The 12,363-nt window shown below is 40.4% G+C and overlaps 1 protein-coding gene across 2 annotated transcripts in view; it reads right to left on the reverse strand.

The window, feature by feature from the left end:
* slc38a10 (solute carrier family 38 member 10) overlaps window positions 1-12,363 on the reverse strand; it is a 120,853-nt gene that overhangs the window by 94,033 nt on the left and 14,457 nt on the right. For both annotated transcript variants that reach the window (XM_073026127.1, XM_073026126.1), the window contains one exon: window positions 7,238-7,283. In XM_073026127.1, the coding sequence (XP_072882228.1) occupies window positions 7,238-7,283 (46 nt within the window). The remainder of the gene's footprint in view (window positions 1-7,237; window positions 7,284-12,363) is intronic.

Here is a 12,363-nt window from a genome sequence, read left to right on the forward strand (position 1 = left end):
ATCATAATGCACACTTACAGGTCAATGTCCGCATGTCAATAAACCAGTCTGGCAAAATAGTGCACTGTGCAGTTGGCTTTCTGTACTCAGAAAAGTGTGTCAGAATGAGCAAAAGTTGTCTGCCTTAGTTTGGAAAGATTCTAGATTGCCTAAGCATCTTTTGACATATGTTCTTAACAGTGCTTATATTGAGCCAGTCCAAAGCCAGATGGTGATGATGGTGATCATTAGAAGCATTTTCATTTGAGGAAAAATACAGAAATCATGAATTTAAATTTCAAGTTCTACTACTTTATTTCCATAAAATTACAGTAGAATAACAGTATCCTGAGACAATATTAAAACAAAAAAAATTGAAAACACTTTTCTACAATTTCACAAAGCTTTATTTCAACTAAAGATGTAAAAAAGATGTCAAGCAGTAGAGACCTGTCCTTTCAGTCCAAGGCAATTATACTCTAATTACTGAAGAAAGGAAGTCTATAATTAGCAAAGAATAGTGTTCTACAATTATTCAGCTGCATAGATTAGATGTCAAGACTGAAATATTACATTTTAAATTGTAAATGACCTCTGGAGTAATGTGATCAGAGTTTTAATAGGATGCAAGTGTTAACAGTTATCAGTTGAAAATGAAAGCTTGTAGATTTCATGAGCATTTCTATCTTATATTTTCCTTTTCCTCTCTGAATATTTAAGATTTTAAAAGCTGTATAATATACTTTCTTGCTTTTCATTAAGTACCGTAGGTATATTTCACCTCTGCCAGAGTCTAACAAAACATATGAAAATATCATACAAACTAGTCCATGACACTTACACCATAATAGCACCAAGGAGATTTATTGGATGTCCCATGGAAGATGAACTCAGCAAACAGCTTTAGCCAGCATTGGAAAAATAGTCTGAAGAACTTCTCTGCAATCCCCAGAGGCAACCAAAACAAGTTCATTGGTGACTGAGACACCCACCCCACCACTTCTTTGCACACACAGTTCTGAGGAGACACTGGATTATGTAGAGGGAGAGTGAGCATAAACGAAGCGAGCAGGGGAAGTCGGCATGTGTTGCATGCCACAGGAGACACTGGATTGCATAGAGGGAGTGTTTAAAAGAAGCAAGCAGGGGCAGTGGGCACATTTTGCGCACCACAATTCCCAGACAATGGATTGTGCATATTTAGGCACTTGGCAAGGACCAATAAAAAAAAGTTAGGTTTAAGCAGAGGGGCCATTGTGGGAGAAGCCACAGTTGGAGTGGGGAGTTGAGACTTTAACTCATTGGGACTTTGGCAAGTAAAAGGTCAGGCCGTAGCTAGAATTTTTTACAATTTATTCTTTATTTCATTTTTATTGCACATTTAGAATAGTGGGCATGCCAGACAGGATACTGGACTCCTCATGCAGAACGAGGGAAGTCATGAAAACCTCCAGTGTCCCTGACAACTACACCTGCAAGGAGTGAATCCAGCAGCAGCTTCTAACGAAGTGCGTGAAAGAGCTGGAGCCAGAACAGGAAGCTGAAGAGTTGATAGACAGGATATACAGGGAGTTAGTTACACCCAAGGTGCAGGGCATGTGTAACTGGGTGACCATTAAGAAAGGGAAAGAGGTTAGGCAGCCAGTGCTGAGTACCCCTGTAGCTGTTCTCAACAAGTTATCCCACTTTGGGTACTGTTGGGTGGGGATGACTAGCAGTGGAAAGCTACAGTGGTCTGGTCTCTGGCACTGAGCCTGGCTGTGACTCAGAAGGGGGTGGGGAGGGGGAAGGAGAGAAGAAGAGGCAAGTTGCAGTGATAGGGAATTAATTGGTTCAGAGAATAGAAAGGAGAGGAACTCCAGGGTTGGATTTCAGGATTGCCACCCGTGCCAAGTGCTGGTGAGGGCATAACTAGGAAGATCATACAGTTTAACACGTGGCTAAGGAGTTGGTGCAGGAGGGAGCGCTTCAGATTTTTGGATCACTGAACACTCTTCCAGCAAAGATGGGACTTGTACAGAAGGGATGGTTTGCACCTGAAATGGAGGCGGGGGGTGGGGGGGTAAGCAGTGTTGGTGGTGGTAGTTTAAGCTAGAGTCGCAGGGGGATGGGAACCAAAGTGCCAAAACAAATAGTAAAGTGGGTGTGGAGAAAGATCTTGTTAAGCTTACATGCAAAATGAGGAAATGAAAGGTCCGGTATGGTGGAACTAAAGTTCTGAGCTGGGTATGTTTCAAAACAACAACTATTGTAAAAAAGACGAATGAGGTTAGGGGATGGATCAGTATGTGGAATTATGACATTGTAGCTATTAGTGCGTCTTGGTTACAGGAGGGGCAGAGATGGCAGCTCAGTGTTCCAGGGTTCTGTTGTTTTAGATGTGATAGAATACAGATGGGATTAAAGGAGGCGGGGTGGCATTACTAGTAGGAGAAAATGTCATGTTAATGCTCAGTCAGGACAGACTGGAGAGCTTGTCTAGTGAGGTAGAACTGAGGAATAAGAAAGCTATGATTACGTTAATGGGAATATATTATAGATTGCCCAACAGTCCACAGGATTTAGAGAGCAAATTTGTAAAGAGATCACAGACAGTTACAAGATTGTGATAGTAGTTGATTTTAAACTTCCCACATATTGGATGGGACTGTAAAAAGGGCTAGATGGGCAAGCTTGTCAAATGCGTACAGGAAAGTTTCCTTGATCAGTACATAGAAGTCACAACTACAGAGACTGCGATACTATATCTCTTATTAGGGAATGAAGCAGCAGGTGACAGATCTTTGTGTAGGGGAACCCTTTGCCTCTTGTGACCAAAATGCTATTAGTTTAAAGGTAGTTATGGAAAACATTGGGTCTGGTCCTTGGGTTGAGATTCTGAATTGGGAGAAAGGCCAATTCTGATGGCATCAGAAAAGATCTGGCAAGTGTGGATTGGGACAGGTTGCTTTCTGTTAAAGTGTACTTAGTAAGTGGGAGGTCTTCAAAAGTGAAATTTTTTTTAGAGCACAGAATTTGTATGTTCCTGTCAGAATAAAAGGATAAAAGGTTTAACTTTGGTTTTCAAACACTGAGGTGCTGGTTAAGAAAAAGAAGGTGCATAGCAGGTAGAGGCAGGCAGGAGAGGTCTTTGAGTATAAGAAATGCAAGAGAACACTTAAGGAAATCAAGAGGGTTAAAAGAACACGAGGTTGCTCTAGCAGACAAGGTGAAGGAGAATCCTAAGGGTTTCTACCAATACATTAACAGCAAAAGGATAGCAAGGGACAAAATTGGTTGTCTATGGTAATCTATGCATGAAGTCGAAAGACTCGGGAGATGGACACTGGGACTACAGATGATAGGCAAGGAAGGAGCAATGTCATAGACCCTATACAGATTACCAAGCAGGGGATGTTTGCAATCTAGAGGCAAATTAGGGTGGACAAATCCCCAGTGCCTGACAACGTGCTTCCTCAGGCCCTGTAGGAGGCTTCTGCAGAAATTTCAGGGGCCCTTGCAGACATCTAAAATACTCTTAGACAAAGGCAAGGTGTCAGTGGATTTGAGGATAGCTAATGTTGTACCATTGTTTCAGAAGGCTCGAAGAATAAGCCAAGAAATTATAGGCCAGTGAGTCTGACATCAGTAGTGGGAAAGTTACTGGAAAGTATTCTAAGGAACCAGATATACAATTATTTGGATAGATAGCGACTGATTAGGAATAGTCAATATAGCTTTGTGTGTGATTGTCGTGTCTAACCTACCTTAATGTTTTGAGGAAGTTACCAGGAAAGCTGATGAATGCAAGGCAGTGGATGGTTTCTACATGAACTTTAGCAAGGCCTTTGACAAGATCCCGCGTGGGAGGTTGGTCAAAAAAGTTTAATCCCTTGGCATTTGAGATTGGATTAAACACTGGCTTGAGGGAAGAAGCCAGAGTTATTAAAAATGGTTGTCTCTCTGACCGGAGGCCTATGACTAGATGCGTGCCGCAGGGATCAGTGCTGGAACTGTTGTTGTTTGTCACCTATGACAATGATCTGGTTGATAATGTGGTAAACTGGATCAGCAAATTTGCAGATGACACCAAGATTAGAGGTACAGTGGACAGCAAAGAAGACCATCAAAGCATGCAGTAGGACCAGCTGAAAAATGGCAGATGGAATCTAATGCAGACAAGTGTCTGCATTTGTCCACTTTGGGAGGACAAACCAGGGCAGGACTTACATGATGAACAGTAGGGCACCGAGGAGTGCAATAGAACAGAGGGATCTGGGAATACAAACCCATAATTCCTTGAAAGTACTGTCACTGATAGGTAGAGTCATAAAGACAGCTTTTGGCACATTGGCATTCATAAATCAATGTACTGAGTACAGGAGTTGGAATGTTATGTTGTAATTGTATATTGGTGAGGCCAAATTTGGAGTATTATGCCCAGTTTTGGTCACCTCCCTACAGGAAAGATACAAATAAGATTGAAAGAATGCAGAGAAAATTTACGAGGATATTGTCGGGACTTGAGGACCTGAGTTATTGGGAAAGGTTGAATAGTTAGGACCTTATTACATAGAATGTAGAAGATCGAGGAGAGATTTGATAAAGGTACAAACGTAGGAGGGGAATAGATGGAGGAACGGCAAGGAAGCTTTTTTCCAAACTGAGGTTGGGTGAGACTGCAAGAGGTCATGGGTTAAGGCCGAAAGGGGAAATTATTAAGGGGAGGCGCCAGAGGGTGGTGAATGTGTGGAATGAGCTGCCAGTGCCAAGTGGTGGATGTGGGGTCAATTTCAACATTTAAAGAAATTTGAATAGGTATACGGATGGGAGGAGTATGGAGGGTATGGTCCAGGTGCAAGTCGATGGGACTGGGCAGATTAATGGCTTGGTACAAATTTGATGCGTGGAAGGGCCTGTTTCTGTGCTGCAGTTTTCTACAACTGACTCTATAACCAACCTACCTTGCGCAGTTTTGTTGGCTTCTCAAGAACTAATGGCCTTCTTGCCAATCTGCTTAACTTCAACCCACGTTGAAATTAATTCAAAAGTTTGCAAGTTATGCCATACCATCACCAAGGTCCACTTCCTCAGCAAACCTGTCCCTTGATCTGCATTGACTTCTGGTTCCTAAGAGCTACCAATTTAAAATTATTGTGCTTTAATCTCTTCGTGGCTCTGCAGTTCCATCTATCTAACTTCCTCAAACCCATATCAACCTGCAGGTAAGGGCAGGCCTTGTGTAATATGCAGTCTGACAAGGTGTGCCCATGAAGCAGTAAAAATCCTGACAGCCAGCAAACAGGATTTACAAGGCACTTGAATATCTGATGTTCAAAACAATTTCTTAAACGGCAATTAACCAATAAAGATCAACAAAAATTAAATCTGTGAAACCAGCTCCATTATAAACAATAAACCATTTGAATTGTAGATTACGTGATAGTTACCAATCTTTGCAGCTGCTTCTATCCATTCAAATGTTGAAGCTCTATCTTCCTGTGTCAAACCTAACATGGTGCAGATTCACAGATTGCTGGTGAATTCAACGAATTTCAGCTCTACTTGTGTAATTCAAAATCAAAGCAGAGATGGGAAATCTCCAGAACTATGCCAATATGGTGTCAATTGTGGGAAAATTACAGCTAGTATTTCCCACCATCCATGACAATCATCAAACTCCCTTCAGATGCTTCCTACATTAGTTTATATTCCTGCATTATACGTTTATATACAATGAGACAATACATCTCAAAGTCATTTTTTGCAGTTGCAATAGCCTTGTAAGATTGACCTCAGAGCTTTCAAAAACCAAATATTACAATAACTAGGTCAATTTCCAAACACATGGTTCTACCCTGAATGGTTACTTTTTCAATATCCCTGCCTAATTAATATAGGGAACCGTTTACGCTCACAACCTACCATTTCTGAGAATGCACCTACGGTAGTTTCCGTAGCCAATCCAAAATCTGCACATTAATTCCACAGGGTTCTTTCTTCTTTACATCTATTTTACTGTAGATCATTCAATAAGACTGGAACATAATGCTAACATTCTATGAAGAATTTTTAACTATCCTTGAAGGATGAGATCTTAGCCAGAGCAGTGAATACATTAGCTTTTTATTAAGCAGATTACAAATGTGCAAAATAAAATCTACAGCAATGCATCAGAATTATACATTTTCAAACTAAAAATGCTTCAATGATCAGAAAATTTCCATCTGTAACAGCAGGACAAAATAATAGCAAATTGCCCAGTGACAAAAAGCTAAACAAGACTCTGCCATTTTATGGAGAATGTTTTAATTCTTGAGAGAACAGAAATAGCGTATTCACTTATGTGGAGAAAAATAACAGTGCATTTCAGATATTTAGCAGGAAATTTGGAACATTTAGCTAGCATCAACATTTTATAAGTGCCACACTGAAGAATGTCCAATTTTGCACATTTCTCAGCATATATGAAAAATACTGAAAATCTGAGAAAAGGAGGTGGAAGTGCTATTTTCCTAAACAATGATTCTTCCCTCAAAAACCTATAGAAAAGCTCTCCACTACAGAAATAAAGTCAAAACTAAACATTGCCAACTTAGGTATTGAAATATGACATCTCCCCCAATACTTCCCAGCAGTTTGGCCCATCACAGCAAAACATCAGGGTTAAACAAGTGGAACATTCTTTACAATTATGACAATCTTCATCATTTTCAATTAAGTGGCAAATTTTATGCTTAGCTTGAGCTGTGAGATTCATACAAAAAAGTTATCCTTATTCATGTATTCACAGGGACCCTTGCTGTTAAACATAAGTATTTCATTTTATCAGTCTTAGTTTGATTTTATCCAAGGTTCCAGTGGTTAAAGGCCAATGAGTTAATTCACAATGGCACTGGGTTCTACAGATGACAATTTCTTTTACCAAGAACTACCAATTAGTCTTCACATATAAAGGGTGAAGTGCATACCACAACATGTTTCAGCTGATGCCTTTCCTCCAACATGAAATGCATTATTCAGATACTTCAGAACTGCAAGTTTTTTCTGTAATATGGATTTGAGTCCCTCAATGATAGATGTCACATTGGTAACATCTTGTTTTAATCTGGAAAGCCTCATTTAAAAGAAAAACATTTTTGAAAGCTACTATGACTGTCATCTATTTAATTCATTTGACATTAACTACTGCACTGAAAAGTCAGAACAAATTTTTAAGAGCTTTTAACAGCAGTGCAAGTTAACTTAACAAAATATCACAACTTAAATTTTTTTTTACCTTGTTTCAACCAGCATTTTGCCTGCTTTTCCATAGGCATGGAAAGCTATAAAGTTGAAAAGTAATTGATTAGAAATCATTAGAGTGCCAAACACTTACATAGAATTTAAAGTTTTCATTGCATTTCATAAAACATTCTTGCATAGTAACTGTACTGAAGGAAAAATAATTTGAAAGCACATGCATGTGACATAGGATCAAGCTACGCTACATTCTCTACTGGAGTTATAAAAGCAGACCTTTAGTCATGAATCACAAATGCTAAATACTATTTCAATACAAGTCAATTCTGAAAATTGAGTTGTATCCGTTTTGCTCAAATTTTGTGTGGGAGGAGGGATTTTAAGGGGAGGGGTGTGGTTGATGTGCCTAATCCGTTTTGTGCAAGAGGAGGAATTTGGGGGTTGATATACCTGTTACGTCTTTGATCCTTTTTTGTGCCGGGAGGTGGGATTTGGGGGCTGAAGATTGTGCTGCTTTGGTTTCATGGCTACCCAGAGAATTGAAAGTTGTACACTTTGATAATAAAATGAACCACTGAAAGCAGCTAAAAAGGTTAAAAAAAAGCACTGGCATGCACTTTACCAGTAACAAACCACTCCTATGTTACGGATTTTTGGGTAATGGAAATACACCCTGACAGAAATCACAAATTGCTACTCAAAATTTTAAGATACAGAATTTGCTGAAACAGAATTTATGCACAAAACATAAATAAAAAATTTTGCTCTTTAAACCTGTGTTTCTTGACATGTGCAGATGACGCAGCTTTGTACTAGGGAAAACAACAATATGGAAAACAAACCACTCTCCTATAGCTGCATCTGATCTCCTATATTTTTTAAATAATATTTTAAAAGGAAGAGGTGCATGGATGAATATCCTTAAAGTATAGTATTCCTCTGTGGAATACTCTTGTCTCCAATGAAACCGTAATAAATCCAAAACAATAAAATGCCCATTAAGCAGAATTAGATACTAGACACAAGCCAACTAAATTCTGGTAAAAATTTAATTTGCTGTATCAGCCATTTTAAGTGCATCAACAAGAGGGAATGTTGCCATATGATATCAAGACACCCAATACTTTGGCAAACATATACTTAGCTTCATTCTGCTTTGCGTCAGTAAGCAGCACAGTAAAAATCTGATAATCAGTCACATTCACTACTTTGGAGGTACTCGGCAGGCAGATTTTACAATAATGAAATATTACTCCTATTAATACCTCAGCACATTTAAGACACTTAAAAACAATACAGTAATGTAAATGTTGCAGTGAAACCAGTGAATTGAAAGAGAAGGTTGGATTGCTCTAGATGCCAAGCTGATCTGAAGAGCTCGAGAGCAGCTTCGGGCTGGGAGATGGAATCTGTGCCTGAAGCAAGTTGCTGGGCAGCGTGGTCTAGGCCCGGTGCCTGGTTCCTAGTGCAAGGTACGATACACTGTTTAGACAATTTAAATGCCAGCCCAGATCAGAGGTGAGGGCTGATTTTGCTTGCTCTCCACATTTTTCACTCCTCTCTCCTGGGCACCAGATCCTTTAGTTGTTCCATCATTGGGTCAATTTAAACACTGGTCCAGATAGACCGAAAGGACAGTGCACCGGCTGGGATGAGAACCGAATTCACTCGCTCTCCGCGATGGTCAACTCCATGGTGCTGAGTCTATGAAGATTGTCGCAGCTGCTGTACTCTGTATCCCCGTAATATGATGAACTGATGAGCGAGGCTTTGGGCCTATTCTGGGCTGCTCCAGGGTTCAGGATCTGAGGACTCCATTTTGGTTCGGAATTGAGGGGGGCTGTTGTTGTTCACTTTAATTGTTTGCATTATTTTTTCCCTTTCTCTTACGCATCAAGTGTTGGTCTTTTACTTTTATTCTTTTTCTTTAATTGGGTTCTTTCAGGTTTGTTGAGTTGTGAGCAAGCAAATCTCAAGGTTGTACAATTTATACATTCTTTGATAATAAATGAATCTTGAAATGAGCACATAAGCAAGAGGAACCACTGGATTCCTGAACAGATATCAGATGATCTGAGGTTTAAAGACTCAGTAATACCACTTACTGTCACATGATTTTTATATTAAAGATACAGGTTCAAGAATAAGACAAGCAGCTCAATTATAAATTTAAATTTATAGATAAATATTCATTAGTGACATATCCCCAGGGTTACTACAGATTAACCCTGTAATCTCTACAGATTAAGGATCTTTAGAGGCAATGTTATGAAACAAAAAGTCAAAAGTAGCACATGAAATATAAACTTACACACAATAAAGAAACAGACTTAAAAAAACTATACAAAACATTGGTCAGGTCATAATGAAATGTGTTAAGTACTCCTCCCCACTACCTCCTTTAAAATCAGCAGTTTCGCTTAACCCAATTGTAATTTCTTCACTAAGAATTATTTGTATTCTTTCTTGAATCTCTTAACTCAGCAACTTCCCATGCATTGTGATTTAATTCTTCACCTAAGCTTTGCTCCTTTCCATTTACTCAGGTTTTGGCTATTATCTTCACTTAACTTTGATGCACCTAAACTCCCCCGAGGACATGCCCTCAGTTTTACCGTTCCCAAGTTCTGCTCTTTGAAGAGATTTTCTCTAATTACCAGATATCCAAGCCCAACACAATAGTTGTCCTGTAATTTTGACCCTATTTTTAAACTATTTGTCCTTAATTAAACTATAGTTGGGTTTCATGACCTGTGACCACCCATAACCTCTTCTCTAATCATCACCTCCCTTTCCCTGCCAATTTTCTAAACAGATGCTACCTTTTTCTTGAGCCAGTGCCCATTATCACTCACTACAAACAAATGCTGGATCCCATTCTCTTCAAAGCAATTAACAACCAGACCTTGGCACAAAATCATTTAATTCTACATACTTCCTGACAGCCATCCGATATCAAACCTCTCTTTCATCTTTAAAGTTCTGAAATAAATTGGGTTGGATTGCATTGATTGTTCCACAGAAAAGCATCGGCAAACATTAGAGCACATATCAGTGAGCTCCAGACTTGCATGCCTACACACTGCAGAACAGAAGTACAAAACATATTGGAAGAAATTCCACTCCTGGATTCATCACTAAATCCAGGTTTGGCCCTGAACCTTTTGATCATATGTTTCCTCTGCTTTACATCAGCACTAGTTGCTGAATCTAGCCCAAACATATCTGTTCAAATGGGAATGATGAATTCCTGTTACAGTATGTTGACAGGCCGACTAGGGAGAATGCCATACTAGATCTAGTATTAGGTAACGAACCGGGTCAGGTCACAGATCTGTCAGTGGGTGAGCATCTGGGGGACAGTGATCACCGCTCCCTGACCTTTAGCATTATCATGGAAAAGGATAGAATCAGAGAGGACAGGAAAATTTTTAATTGGGGAAGGGCAAATTATGAGGCTATAAGGCTAGAACTTGCGGGTGTGAATTGGGATGATGTTTTTGCAGGGAAATGTACTACGGACATGTGGTCGATGTTTAAGGATCTCTTGCAGGATGTTAGGGATAAATTTGTCCCGGTGAGGAAGATAAAGAATGGTAGGGTGAAGGAAACATGGGTGACAAGTGAGTTGGAAAATCTAGTCAGGTGGAAGAAGGCAGCATACATGAGGATATATAATGGAAGCAAGGATCAGATGGGTCTATTGAGGAATATAGGGTAGCAAGAAAGGAGCTTAAGAAAGGGCTGAGAAGAGCAAGAAGGGAGCATGAGAAGGCCTTGGTGAGTAGGGTAAAGGAAAACCCCAAGGTATTCTTCAATTATGTGAAGAACAAAAGGATGACAGGAGTGAAGGTAGGACCGATTAGAGATAAAAGTGGGAAGGTGTGCCTGGAGGCTGTGGAAGTGAGCGAGGTCCTCAATGAATACTTCTCTTCTGTATTCACTACTGAGAGGGAACTTGATGATGGTGAGGACAATATGAGTGAGGTTGATGTTCTGGAGCATGTTGATATTAAGGGAGAGGAGGTGTTGGGGAGTTGTTAAAATACATTAGGACAGTTAAGTCCCGGGGCCTGACGGAATATTTCCCAGGCTGCTCCACGAGGCAAGTGAAGAGATTGCTGAACCTCTGGCTAGGATCTTTATGTTCTCGTCCACGGGAATGGTACCGGAGGATTGGAGGGAGGCGAATGTTGTCCCCTTGTTCAAAAAAGGTAGTACGGATAGTCCAGGTAATTATAGACCAGTGAGTGTTACGTCTGTGGTGGGAAAGCTGTTGGAAAAGATTCTTAGAGATAGGATCTATGGGCATTTACAGAATCATGGTCTGATCAGGGACAGTCAGCATGGCTTTGTGAAGGGCAGATCGTGCCTAACAAGCCTGATAGAGTTCTTTGAGGAGGTGACCAGGCATATAGATGAGGGTAGTGCAGTGGATGTGATCTACATGGATTTTAATAAGGCATTTGACAAGGTTCCACACGGTAGGCTTATTCAGAAAGTCAGAAGGCATCGGATCCAGGGAAGTTTGGCCAGGTGGATTCAGAATTGGCTTGCCTGCAGAAGGCAGAGGGTTGTGGTGGAGAGAGTACATTCAGATTGGAGGGTTATGACTAGTGGAGTCCCACAAGGATCTGTTCTGGGATCTCTACTTTTTGTGATTTTTATTAACGACCTGGATGTGGGGGTAGAAGGGTGGGTTGATAAGTTTGCAGACGACACAAAGGTTGGTGGTGTTGTAGATAATGTAGAGGATTATCAAAGATTGCAGAGAGACATTGATAGGATGCAGAAGTGGGCTGAGAAGTGGCAGATGGAGTTCAACCCAGAGAAGTGTGAGGTGGTACACTTTGGAAGGACAAACTCCAAGGCAGAGTACAAAGTAAATGGCAGGATACTTAGTAGCGTGGAGGAGCAGAGGGATCTGGGGGTACATGTCCACAGATCCCTGAAAGTTGCCTCACAGGTAGATAGGGTAGTTAAGAAAGCTTATGGGGTGTTAGCTTTCATAAGTCGAGGGATAGAGTTTAAGAGACGTGATGTAATGATGCAGCTCTATAAAACTCTGGTTAGGCCACACTTGGAGTACTGTGTCCAGTTCTGGTCGCCTCACTACAGGAAGGATGTGGAAGCATTGGAAAGGGTACAGAGGAGATTTACCAG

The sequence above is a fragment of the Hemitrygon akajei genome, chromosome 22, assembly GCF_048418815.1.
Source record: "Hemitrygon akajei chromosome 22, sHemAka1.3, whole genome shotgun sequence".
NCBI classification, from domain to species: domain Eukaryota; kingdom Metazoa; phylum Chordata; class Chondrichthyes; order Myliobatiformes; family Dasyatidae; genus Hemitrygon; species Hemitrygon akajei.